We start from the raw sequence: 14,213 nt of genomic DNA, 5'->3' as shown, positions 1-14,213 counted from the left end.
AATCTGAATACACAAAATCTGGGCACTGGCGCTTAGGTGCTGAACCTTGGCACCTAAGCGCCAGCTACCTGAGATGCAGGGTGCCTAAGATCCAAATCCAGCGCCTAGGCGCCGAACTAGCAGAACCTCTAGTTTTCCCTCTAAAACCATGAAAATTGCGAGTTCAATGCCATTTTTCTGCTCGAGCATCTTCTTCTTCCTCCTATTCTTTGCCGGTGCACCTTAGGGCTTCTCCTACCTTGCGAATCTTGTGGATTTAGGGCCTACATATTTTGGATTATTTCTTCTCTGGGTAAGATCTACACCTTGCCTAAAAAATTTTTTTCTTTCACCATTGATTTCTTCCAAATTATGAAGATGCCAAAAATTTGAAAATTTGGAGAAATTGTGAAAAAAAATCCATGGTGGACAGCTTGTTTGCTTGGAAAATGCTTGTAGGAGCATTTAGAACTTATATTTAGAATTTATTTAAATTTTTATTAGATTTTGAAATGGCTCCTAAAATAAAGAGATTAAAGGGGAAGGAGGTTTTTTATCAAAGAAAATTTACAAGTTTAAAAGCACAAGATTAGTACAATGATTTACTTTCATTAAAGAAGTTTATTATTGAACAAAACTTTTCACGTCCTGGAGGTGATGTAAAGAATTTGATTGTAGCACGTCACTGGAAAAGTCTCTTCTACTTTACTGTTATATCAGTTATTTCAAATGTTTGAGAGTTTTATGCAAAATTCTCATAAGCATCTGATGATGTGGTATTTTTTCAGGAGCATAAAGTTGAGTTTACTTCTGATCGGATCAACACATTATACCTGTTGCATAGTTTACCAAATTGCTTTTATTCTAAATTTGTTCCTACTGATGTGGGGCTTGACGAGATTATTACATTTTTGACCGATGGGCGTGGAGTTTGGAAAATTAAGAATGACCACAAGGTAATTTTTTCTTCTTCCATGCTCAATGCTCCATCTAAGGCATGACACTATTTTATATCTATCCGACTTCTTCCTATGAACCATATAAGTGAAGTAACATGGAAGAGAACCACTTTGAACAACTGCATTCAAAAGATAAAACGTATTGACATTGGCTATCTCATCTACAAGTCCATCATTAGTTCTTCTATTGGAGGTTCCACTGCAGGTTTGGGTTACCCATCACTCAACTTTACTATACGCAAACGATATGGAATTAATTTTGAAGTTTGGGAGGAGTTATTACATCCACTAAAGCCTATTGATAAGGATAATGTGGGTATATATGGAAATCATGCTACACTTGGTTCTAAAGGTCAATCTTCAAATATTCTTTTGACCTCTACCTCTTGACCTTCTACTTCTAGTGTTGCTGCTCCACTTTCTGCTAATTGGGAAGAAATTTGTGATCACTATCAAGAGCATCAGAATGATATTACTTTTGTACAGTCTCAAATGTGGGATAATGAAGATCTATGGGAACTTTTGGAACAATATTTGAAACAGAAAAGTGATTATGAGGCTAATTTCAACATTCCCCGTGAGCTTCCTGAAAAGAGATTGGAGTGTGGAGTTTCTCTCATATCATCATTATCCTATGTTTGAATGCCGCAAGGCTATGGATGAGGATGATGATGATTATGATGATGGTGGTGGTGGTGGTGGTGGTGAGGAGGAGTAGTGATTTTGAGTCTAGTAGTGTTTACTTTCATTAATTGTTGCTAACTTTTAGAGTAGTGATTTTGAGTTTAATAGTGTTTACTTTCATTAATTGTTGCTAACTTTTAGAAACTTGATTGTACTAGACATTATGTTATTTATGTTACTACAGTTGTAGATTCTGGACCTTTTAGTTGTTACTGCACTATTTTACTTTTTGCTCCAAATTATATATAACATTTTCTGTGTGTTAGAGTAGTTCTTTTACTCTGAAATTTTTATGCTATACCTATTGATTTGAGATCTATTACTGCTACACACACACACACACACACACCTATTTTTACTAATTGTACCTGCACGATTTTCATGTGTATAACCCTTTTATAAATAAGAATTATGTTAAATTTTTCTTTCATCATACTTATTTTGTAGTAAAATGTTTTGATGTGTTTAAGAAATTAAGTTTGGGGGATGGAGAAAAAATTTTAAAAACTAGACTTTATTTGTTCTCAATAGTCTATATTTAAAAAGTATTTTAATCATAACCTGTGGTATGTGGTGCTATCTTTAGAGAACTATATTTTTTATTCTATGAATGTTATAGTAAACTTAAGTAAAAGTTCTAATGATAAAGGGTAGTTCTGAAGTTAAGATGTTTGGTATAAAAGGATAGGAATATGCTTTTACTATTCATAATAGAAAAAAATGTATTTTTGAAACACTAAGAATCTTAGATTTATACTTTAAAAATAATTTACTCTATGAAAAAATCATTTTTATACTAATACACATTATCAAATGTGATTTTAAAAATAATTTATTCTATGAAAAATCATTTTTATACTAATACACATTATCAAATGAAGAAATGTGAGAAGTTTTTAACTTTAGGAGGAGAATAGTAAAGTTCAAAATCATTAAAGGCTGATCAAGATATAATAATCCTCAATTTAAAAAAAAAAAAAGAGAGAAAGGATTAAAAATGATCCTAAAAGAAAATAAAAAGCAAGAAAAAAATTAAGCAAGAAAAAAATTAAAAAAAAACAAGAAAAAAATTAAAAAAAAAGAAAGTAAGAAGAAACTTGATAGGATGCCTAATTAAAAATTGCTTCACATGAATCATTTAAAGGAAGAAACTTATTTAGATTTGTAAACTTATTTAGATTTGTCAAATCAAATCATTACTAGTAAAGTTCTCATTTAATTCTATGTTTTAATTCTTCTAGGAATCCTAAATTTGAAAAGTTACAATTATTTTTGAAATGAATAGAAAATCAGAATTCCTAACTTGGCTACTAGTTACTCTTATACCTTAGTTCTAACTTGAGTTATTAAAATTTTTCTAAAGTTTCATTATCAAATTTATAGGATAAAATTATAGGAATCTCTAATGAGACCCACTACCATAAGCTAAGGCATTTGGTTTATAAAATAAATGAGTTATTTGAGAATAAGAAATGTTTATGTTTGGGGGAATTGACATGCCTAAAAATGTGCTATTTTTATATATACATTTTATCCTCATTTTTAATGATATTGCACTTTAATGGAAGGAATTTTGCATTTTTTTTTTGTGATGTAACTTTAGAGAAAAAGGAGCAAAATCGGAACCAAACGGGGTCAATCAGAGCAAGGCAACACAAAATGAACTGATGCCTAGGTGCCAGCTTTTGGCACCTAGGCGCTAGACCCATACGTGAAAATAGATGAGCCCGGCGCCATGGCTCCAAAATCTGGCACCTAGGCGCCAGGGTGCTATATTGGGCTTCTAGAAGGTTGCGCCAGGGTTCTATATTGGGTTTCTAAGGGCCATAATTGGTTTTGATGACTATGCATTGAATGTGGAAAAAAATTGAAGAGGCATTTGACGTTACTCTTGGGGATTTTGAGAGTTATCATATATAGAGTCAAGAGAGGCCAAGAAGTGTGTTTGAAAAGAAGAGAAGAGTGTGTGTCATGTGGTGTGCGTGTGTGTGAGGGAGAGCTTTTTGTGTGTGTGTGTGTGTGATGTGGTGTGCGTGTGTGTGAGGGAGAGCATTTTGTGTGTGTGTGTGTCTTGGAGTGAAATTGTAAAGAGAGTTGAGAAATCATCAAAGGAACTTCAGAGGATTTTCTTGGGGAGAAGTTTAAGATAAGTATTTTGTATTCTTGTTTGAGTTTTGCTTATTGTGTGAACCTGAATTTTAATATAAGTCATGCTTTATTGTGTTATCTTCATGGGACCTGAGTAGTTTTATTTATCTTTCTCCTTGCAATAAGAAATAATCTTGTGTAGGATTAGAATTTATGATTTCTCTTATTCCATACTTGTGATGATTTAGTACTTCGTCCTTAATTTACATATTCAATCTAGCAAATTGGTATGTTAAAACTTTTAGTGAAGCTATAATGACCCAGGAGGGCTATGTATTCCTCAACTAGTATGAATCACATTAATCTCATGGGTGCGAAGGTAATCTATATTGGGTGATAAGGCAACCCATTGGTTAGTGCAAATAGATAGGGAGATAATATTTGATTGGTGTAAATTTTGGTGTAAATTTATGATTCTAGGGTCACAAACTAGAACCTTAACCTATTTGATCTAGATTTTAGAACTTAAGGATCAGTTAGTTCTAAAGAGAGGACACAATGGGTAATCTTGAAGTGAGAGGCTAGAACCTACCCAACCCTACCCAACATAACCTTAGAATAACCTTAGAATTAGGAACTTAACTCTTGGTTAGCTAATGTTCTTTATACAGTCAAAAGAGGGTAAATAATAGAATTGCTTCTATTTGTCACAAACTTCATTTAAGCCTTAAGCATTTGATTTCTACACTGATTATGATCTCATTTCAAGGGGAAAGACTTTTACAAAATTTGAACTCTTCTTTGTTCAACTAGTTTAAAAATACTTAACATTTTCTTTAAGCTTGTTTAACTAGTTTAAAAATACTTAACATTTTCTTTAAGCTTTGAAATAGGACTTGTAGAAATTAATTACTTCTTTTTACACATAAACTTATCTCCTAGATAATTTTTTGGAGTTTAAGTAAAGTTTTACACATAAAATTATCTCCTAGATAATTTTTTGGAGTTTAAGTAAAGTTTTACTAAGTTCATAAAAAAGTTTTTGCCTTACCCATGTGATCGATACTTAGGGCTTAAAAAGAAAGTCCTTTATTACTTAAAATGATACCGCGTCATATCCCTAGTGTATAAAATTAAATTGTGAAAAGAAAATGAGCATTATTTGATACATAATATTCAATTAAGAATTAAACATTTCACTGCCCCTGCTGCATCAAGTTTTTGGTACCATCTTTTGAGACTGAAATTGAAATAATTACACACTAAGAATGCACACACTATGTCGGGGATCAGGCGGTTGGGTGCGTCCGAGCGTGCATGCACGTGCAGTTGGGTTAGCTTGCATACAAGTGTGAATGGATGGGTGATTTATGCACAGGTGCTTGGTTGAGTTGTGTAGGTGTGCACGTGGCCTAGCAGGGTGTAGGGAGGTGTACAGTTGAGCGTAGGCGCATCTGCAGGTGTGCGCTCACAACCGCAATCGCTCACCCGCAGGCATGTTTGTGCACGTGAATGGCGAGCCCCCTTTTTTCTCTATGAGGGAATTCCATAATATTGTAATCTAATATTGGATTTTTAATTAATTTTTTTTAAGTTTAAATGCCTTGATTTGTATATTATTGACTCGCACCTGGAGCCCAACAATAAAGCTTTTCTTCCTAGGCAAAAGCAACATTTCAAATGTGCTCAAATAGACCACTTTGTCATTTGAGGATATCTGGATAAATTTTTTAATGGTCGAGCCAATTTAAGTCCAATTTGCATGCAAAGTGCTGAATGTGATACGTTGGTCCGATCAAAGCCATCTGACAGAAAAAATGTCAGTCGGTCTTTACTTAAGCGACAGCCAGAGTCTAGAAGAATGAACCTGATTGCATGCCTCTCAACACATGTTCGAGGGTCTTAAATGGATTTCTTGCACTATGGGAATCAAAACATACATCAAGTATGGTTTCATAGTGCTCAAGCAGGCATTCCACGCATGTGACATCAAAAATTGATGCCAACATGCATATCTAAGATGCTTTATCTTTAACCTCTCTGTAATATGTCAACCAATCTCCACACTAATAGAAAAAAAGAATGCCAAATATATTTGGGATGACAAATGTCAACAAGCATTTGAAAACATAAAATAATATTTGACGACACCTCTTATATTAGTGACACCTATCTTGGGTTGACCACTGATATTATACACTACTGCTTTAGATAAATCTATTGGCACCTTATTAGCTCAAGTTAATGAGGATGGAAAAGAGAATCCATTATATTACTTGAGTCATCGAATGAACCAACATAAGAGAATTATACTCAGATTTAAAAGCATTGTTTGACCTTATTTTTTGCAGTCCATAAAATAAGGCATTACATGATATCTCATAAAAATCATTCTCATTTCTAAGTTCAATCATTTACAATATTTGATGACTCACCCAACACTATCAGGAAGACTTGCAAAATGGTCAATGATTCCATTACAATTTGATATAACTTATGTACCCTTACATGTCATTAAGGGTCAAGATTTAGCAGACTTCCTTACAGCACATTAGTTACCTACAAACTCCTTTCTCAATGTGATCTCCTGATGAACACATCTTAAATCTCAAAGAACAAGATAAACCTTATTGGGAATTTTATTTTGATGGAGCTTCATCCTCCAAGAAAGATGCTAATTTGCATGAAACCATCCCTTGCAAAGCAAGAATCAAGCTAATCCTCATCACTCTTGTCGAGGAATGTTGAGATTCACATATCACTTCTCAGATCCATGCACCAACAATGAAGCAGAATATGAAGCTCAGATCACTGGCTCACATTTAGCAATTACAATGGAGGTTTAAAAGATAAAGATTTTTTGAGACCCGCGATTGATGATTAATCAAATTACTAGAAAATATCAAACATTAAGGCCTAAGATTCAACATTACTATCAATACACCATGAAATTACTTGAACAAATACTAGTTTTCACTCCGCAAAAAACACCCTGTGATAGTAATACTATTGCAGATGTTTTAGCAAAATTAGCTAAAGAAATGGTCCGTATAGAAGAAAATATATTCCAATCAAAGTCCAAGGTTCCTCTCACCCTTAAAAATAGAATATTTGAATAAATCAAACTTCAAGGAATTGATTCCCCACAACAACACAAGAAGAGGAAGATTCAGATTAACAAAGTCATTTCATAGATTACTTACGTGAAGACAAACTTCGTAAAGATAAATCCCTCGCTCTCCAGATAAAGTCAAGTTCCTTGTCTTTCACACTCTTGAACAACACACTTTACCAAGATCTTTCTATCATATGGGACTACAATACTTAAACAAGAAGGAAGCGTATATATTATTAAAGTGGTACACTATAGATTATGCAGTGTTCATCAGTTAGGTTCCAAAATGAAAGCAAAAATCAAAATAATAAGATAATATTGATCCAAGAAGATTAGCAATTTCATGAAGACTGCTAAACGTTGTTGATGTGATGGCGTTTGACTAAAACTAATAGTAAATATGCAGTTCAATTCTAATAAATCAATTCAGTATAAATAATTTTATCTTTTAAAATCTCTAAGTTGTCAAACCTGTAATAATAACGCAAGTATGTGTAGCATTCAAACAATAAAGGGCTCTAATGGAGTCCTAAATGTCAATCCCCTAAGGAGTTGGAAATTCTTATGGTTATAATGTCAAACACAATATTCAAACTATAAAACTTAAGTATGGAAGACAAATCTAAAGTAAATTTAATGTGCACTAAAGGAAATGCAGTTAAAAGAACTAAATTAACTAAACTAATTGCTAAACTTCAAAAGTAAACTTATAAAGACTAAACAAAGTTTTGAAATGAAGAGATCAAATTTAAGAAAGCATCCTCCCCCTTTACAATAAGCTTATGAAATGTGAAGAAATTAAAATTATTTTAAAATACATATATAAAATTGTATTGTGCCAAATAGGAGCAATCATATTCTTTAACCTCTGAGAGTACATAAAGAGCATTGACTAATCTAGAGTTTGGTCCCTAAATCCATGGCTAGGTTGAGAGAATATTGGCTCTCACTCCAGAGCACTCACTTCTCCCTTGTCTGAGGGCTAACAATCTTGCTTTAGTTTCCAAACAACTGGACCAAATTGGGGATTTTAATCCGTCATTTTAAAAACTCCAAGTTTGCGCCTAACAAAGTACATTTCCCTATTTATTTGCATGCAATCTCATGGATTACATTCTCACCCATGAAATTGAATGTGACTCTTACCTTATTGTAGAAAACATAACCTTTTTGGATCGTATGTTTCTCAACAAATTTAACCTTCCAATTGGCCAGATCAAAACACAACAATCAAAATCATGACTTTCAAATTTCGAAATTTCCCTTAATCCTAAAGATATCATCCTTATGCTATCACATATGTTATTTGGATAAGGTGTAATGCCCCACGTTGTGTCCTACATCCAAATATAGCTAGAAATCTTATAGTTGTCCAAAAAATGGAATAGCTTTTTGACCACAACTATTCAACAAATCAATCTAACAAATAAAATTCCAAGACAAAAATAATGCACAATGAATCCAATTTGCACTTCTTCAAGTCCAAAAGTTAGAGCACGCTTCACATGACACCAACATGATGAGACTAGAATTACTGACTTCAGACCAGTTGGGGTTAATTCTAGACCTCAATTCTTAAGGCTAAGTATCTTCTCAACTTAGTATATCGCACACCGAAAGAAATTTATCTTTCATCCTTTGAAAGTTGGAGCACGCCCCACGCGACACAATCATGATGTAGTCATGATGGTTGACTTCAAATTAGTCAGGACTAATTTTAGTTGTCAATTTGTTGTGCTATTAAATTTGAGGTGCGATAAATCACATGTACCTTTCAGTTTCGCCCATCGTAACCATTTATTTGAAACTTTTTCATGTCCATTGGAAGTTGGAAGACATCTCATATGGCATCAACACAATGTGATTAGGTTGATTGACCTTCCTACAATCATTAATCCGTTGAGTTAGTAAATTTGGGTCAAGGTATGTCTTACTCTCATCCAATATACTCATCACACACTAGAAAAAGTTCATCAAATGTAGTTTGATCTTACACAAACCCTCCTCAAGTTTGGCTTTCATCCATTGGAAGTTGGAGTACACCCCATGTGGTACCATCAAGATGTGATTAGGTTGATTAATTTATGTCCAGTCAAGGTTGGTTTGATGGATTAATCATTTAAGTTGATAATCCTAAGTTAAAATAAATATCCTAATAAACTTTATCTCGGTCTAACTTATTACACACTAACAAGATGTTTTGTTCCTTCCTTCAGAGCTTGTCAATTTTGGTTGGTCTACATTCGACCCCAATGGATTTGACACCTTAGCTGAGTAAAACTAGGATACTGTTATGTCTATGTAACCACGCCTTAGAGTTAGTAATTGTCCGACTCTATGTCAGAACACCGTACCTGAATTTAGAGTGGACTAACTTATTAGTGTCGATAGGGCTAGTCAATGTTGATGGATTTTCAGGTTCGGTCAGTTCAACACTTCAGATTTGTAAATCTAGAATTGGTCAGTGGGCACCTTTCTAATTGTAGAGTCTATTGAATGCCCACATAATAAAAATTCATTTCCTAGGTTTTGAACAAATAGTTAATAAAAGTTTGGTCATGCAGTTCATGCCTTGACTGATTAAACCTAGAGTATAGCCATGGTTAGTCGCCCACATAATACAATTTCATTTCCTAGGTTTTGAACATATAGTTAATAAAAGTTTGGTCATGCAGTTCATGCATTGACTGATTAAACCTAGAGTATAGCCATGGTTAGTCATTGAACTCCTTGGGACAAGACAGTTAGAACTAGTTGGCCTTGACCATTCCTTTCTATAGATGTAGTTGGTGATCCATCGGAAGTTGGAGTATGACTCATATATCACCATCCATTGTGCCAAATAAGAGCAAGAATATTCCTTACTTTTACTGGAGATATTATAAAGAACATTGGCTAATCTAAAGTTTGAATAGTCTTAAAGAAAGGCTAGGTAAGGAAGATACTAGCTCTCGCTCTAGAGTTTCGTCTTCTCCCTCCACCTGGGGGCTAACATCTCGTATCAAAACCTAAAACAATATAATGAATTGGGGGCTTTAGTCTTTCACTATAAAGTCCTCTAACTTTAGACCCTTCAAAGTTTATTTCCCTATTTACTTGCACTCAACCATATTGTTGACCTCACTTTTGGTTGAGGTCTAGTTTTTCCTCTTTAGTAGCCTAGGGTCTAGCCATAACACTTTTCTATTGATTATTTCTAGAGGACTATAAGGAAACCCTCACCATTAGAAATTCTACACTCTTCTTTGCTCAACTTGAACCTATTGGTCATGACCTCTAGCACTTAGTAGGTATGATTAATATGAGGGAGCTCAAGGAAAATTTCCATAGGATGGTCAAGCCTTAGGATAATCCTGGGTGGTGTGGTCTTGGTTATGCTAGCTTGCACACACTACACCTTTTCACATACCCCAAACCTTAAGACCACTTGCACTTAATTTGGTCTTGTGACTCCTTTTAGAAAGCTCATATGGATGAACCTAAACCCCTAGCTCTTGGCTAAGAAGGTTAGGACCAACATATTGAGCATCCAAAATGAGTCCTCATATGGCTCCTATCGATTTGACATGGCTTCATGGCTTACTTGCCCATCCTAGCCCAAAATTATCAAATTACCAAAATACCCCGATAGCCCTAATTTTTGCCAAAATTCCCAAAATTGTCCAAAACACCCAAATTTGTCCAAAAGTCATCTCAAATCATTCCCAACTACCTAAGTTGGCCAAAATTTCAAAATCCCCAAAATACCCACAAATTTGCCAAAATTACCAAAATGGCCCTCATGACCTAAAATTTTTTAAAAATTCCAAAAATTCCCAAAAATTCCAAAATCATCCCAAATATTCTCAATTTTAATTTTGAACCATCACATTGACCCATTTTGACCCAAAGCCCCAAATTGCCTTTAAAGGCCCAATTTCCCCAATTCACCCCCAATGTTCACCAATGTGATCCCATTGTTACCCAATTTAAAATATAAACTCAAATTCATCATGATGAAAATCATTAATACCAATTGAAACCAAATACAATCCCAATTTCATCCAATTACAAGCTCAGTTTCACCGAAACCCAAGTCTAACCCAAAATCCCCAAATTGACCCTATGTCTAAATTTCACCAAATTGGCCTTCCAATTCAATTCAAAATCACTTAAAATCTTTTCAAAACTCTTCATAACATCTCACCTATACCAAATTAAATATTTTATTGACCCAAAATTTAGCCCAAATTCACTTCTAATTTTAAAAGCCCAAGCCCACCACATCTAATTCCAAAAGCCCAAATTCAAAGCCCACATGACAATTTTTCTCTTCATCAATCATTTCATTAAAATCATTCCCAATGTTTTAGATTCATGATGAAATCATTCCATATTAGGTATCATTACAAACTTCATCAAAACATCCCATAAAATCCAAAAATCCTTTCTCATGCAAGTTGGTCAAGCCATGAAGCCATTCCTAAGCCATAGATGAGCCATATGAGCCTTTGCCGCCTCACCAAGATATTAATGGCAAGAGCACAAACGACTTTCAAGCTCCCTTAAGATTATCTTTAACCACTCCCATGATACACTCTAACCCATGTTTAGCCCAATCTCTTGGATGGTGACTCCTCCTCACTAATTAAGTTGAGCCAAATAATCTCCCCTTCAGCCCAAACCTTCCTTGCTAGGGAACCCAACCCCAAATCATGCTTTGAACCAAAATGACCCTTCCCCCATTCCTTTTTAATCCAAAACCTTAACACATGACCAACCCCAATTGACTTCACCGAAACAAAGCCTTGAGCCCCCTGACCAAATGGTGAACTGACCTTAGCCGGCCAGCCACCTTGACTGCTAGAAAATACCATGGCCAAGAGAGCCCATATGGTTAAAACCAAAAATTGAACACATCCAAGTGGCACCAACCCAAATGAACATTGGATTCTTTCTGCCCTCCACCTATACAAAATCCCAACCACCTCAGATTGGCCTGAGGGCCACCTTGGCCTCTTCTATTTAAACTCACCCTTCACGACCAAGGGGGGAGAGCTTGAAATTCCTTGGGGATACTCTGCCAAATTGTTCCCATAGCTTCTTAAAGATCCATTGAGTTCAATCCAACCATCCCCAAGCCTTCAACCATCCTCAAGCCTTCAAACCCACTGCATGAGCTCAATTTTGGAGCTCAAAATCAAGCCCAAAACAGGACATCCCTCTAGATTCCACCAAAGTCAAATTAATTGCACTCACACCATTCCCTTAGTGAGAGAAGAAGATCCCCTATAAAAGCCCCATATCTAGTCCACCCTAAGGTAGACTTTGATCAACACCCCAAATCAGCCTTGGTCGAAATCGTACCTAAGAATTTCACGATAGCCCAAGGCTTCATCTAGGATTTCTCTAGACTTAACCCAAGCTTTTAGAAGCACCCAATCAAGGCCACACCTCTTGGGCAAAGGTATTGAACTGTTGAACTCTCCTCTTAAACCAAGATTATTTTAATTCTCCATGTTTATAGACTTGATTTAAGGATTTCTTAACCTTATGAATATGTTCTTCTGGTCAAGACGAGTCGATAGGAACAAAACTCACTTAATTTGGTTGAGTGTCGAGAGAAATATTAAGTTTTGAAGTTGGACGGTTTTCAGGCTAAGATTTGAGGATGATGAGCAGATGTTGTCCATTTTTGCATGTATTGGATAAACATATGAGATCACACCAGACGGAGAATCGGAATGAAAAGGCTGGTTGAGTCAGCGCTGAGGTGTCTAGCGTCGCCGAACCAGAAGACGCCGCATGGAAAGTTCGGAGACGTCGAGGATTGCGTGGTGCCACATGGTTTAAATTAAAAAAATAAGGATTTTCTTTATTTATTTAATGACCAGAACTTTAAAAATTCATATCTTGGTGTAGAAAATTCATAAAAATAAAATAAAAATTTCAAAATTGAAAAATAAAAATACCCTCTTAGTTAGAAAAAAAATTGGAAATGATTTCTTTTTTTTTGATGCATGTAAGATTTTTATTTAATTAAATAGTTTTTTTCTTATTTGAATTCTTCATTTGCATGGTGTTTACCTCACTTTTGGTTGAGGTCTAGAAACTTCTTTAGTAGCCTAGGTCTAGCCATAGGACTTTCCTATTGACTAGTCTTAGAAAATTAGAAAAGTGGTAAAAGAATTATAAAAATTAAAATATTGATTAGAAAAATATAAAACTTATTTGGTAGGTTCACTATGGTCAGAAGACCCTAGGAAAATTATAAACTTGATTTAACTCATTAAAAATAATCCTAATTATCACCAATCACTAAAAATGAAATAAAATTAAATTGGAGTAAATATAAATGTAAATGGAATAAAAATTATTCTCCAATGTGATTTAATATTATAGGAACTCTCTATAAAAAATTTAAGTCAATTAGAGTTAATTTGACCACTAAAATGAATTAATTAAGTGAAATGACAATTTTGACACTAAAATAATTATAATAATTAAAATACAACTAAAAAAAATCACCAAATTGGTTTTGGGAGCTCCTTATGACCAAAGGAAACTAAGAAAAATAAAGTAGAATTAAAATAAATACTTTATTTTTAAGCTATATTTAAGTATTTAAATAAAGAAAATTTAATTAAAAATCATAAAAATTGCAAAATCTTGAAAACACACTAAAATATCACATTTGGCTTCCTGATCACTTGGGACCAATTAAAATAATTTTCCTAATTTTCTAAGTCAAGATATTAATTTTTAAAAGCTTAAAATGAATTTTTTTTTAAATTTTCATTAAAATAATTCTAATAATTAAAATATAAACCACAAAAATATGAAATTTGTTTTTTCTGGTTCCTTGAACTTGGAGAGATTTAAGAAAAAGATAAAACTTAATTTTCCACTCAAATAATATTTTATATTTAATTAATACTCAACACAAACAAATAATTCTAATAATTAAATTAAACCTCTAAGAATCATGAAAATTGATCCAAGGGGTCCTCTGACTTAGGTGAACCTTCAACAATTTTCGTAATGACATAAGCTTTGTTTTGGTCGAGTTATTAAATTTTCAATAAAAATCTCTATTTTTTTATTAAATATAATTATAAAATTAAATAAATTTAAAAAAATCACATTTTCTCCTCTGATGTTTTAAGTAACCTATGAGCGGGGTAACATAAAATTTTCAAGTTATTTGAGTTTGATTTAATGGATTATGAGGTGTTAAGGCCTTACGGGCAAAAGGGTACTTTTAGAATTTAAGCCCTAATTAATATTTAGGCTAACCAAAGGGTAAGTGTTGACCTCATTTTTGGTTGAGGTTTAGTTCTTCTGCTTTAGTAGCCTAGGGTCTAGCCGTAGGATTTTTCCTGTTGACAATTCCTAGAAAACTAGACATG

At 33.9% G+C, this 14,213-nt stretch overlaps 1 protein-coding gene across 1 annotated transcript in view; it reads left to right on the top strand.

The window, feature by feature from the left end:
• Positions 1-897: 897 nt before the first annotated feature.
• Positions 898-14,213, top strand: part of LOC110026515 (probable serine protease EDA2) — a 77,196-nt gene continuing 63,880 nt past the window's right edge. The window contains exons 1-2 of the mRNA XM_020727481.1: positions 898-935; positions 1,343-1,574. Coding sequence (XP_020583140.1) covers positions 898-935; positions 1,343-1,574 — 270 coding nt within the window. The remainder of the gene's footprint in view (positions 936-1,342; positions 1,575-14,213) is intronic.

The sequence above is a fragment of the Phalaenopsis equestris genome, unplaced genomic scaffold, assembly GCF_001263595.1.
Source record: "Phalaenopsis equestris unplaced genomic scaffold, ASM126359v1 Scaffold000374, whole genome shotgun sequence".
Classification (NCBI taxonomy): Eukaryota; Viridiplantae; Streptophyta; class Magnoliopsida; order Asparagales; family Orchidaceae; genus Phalaenopsis; species Phalaenopsis equestris.
Note: the sequence above shows the minus strand (reverse complement) of the source record. Positions and strands in the feature narration are given on the sequence as shown.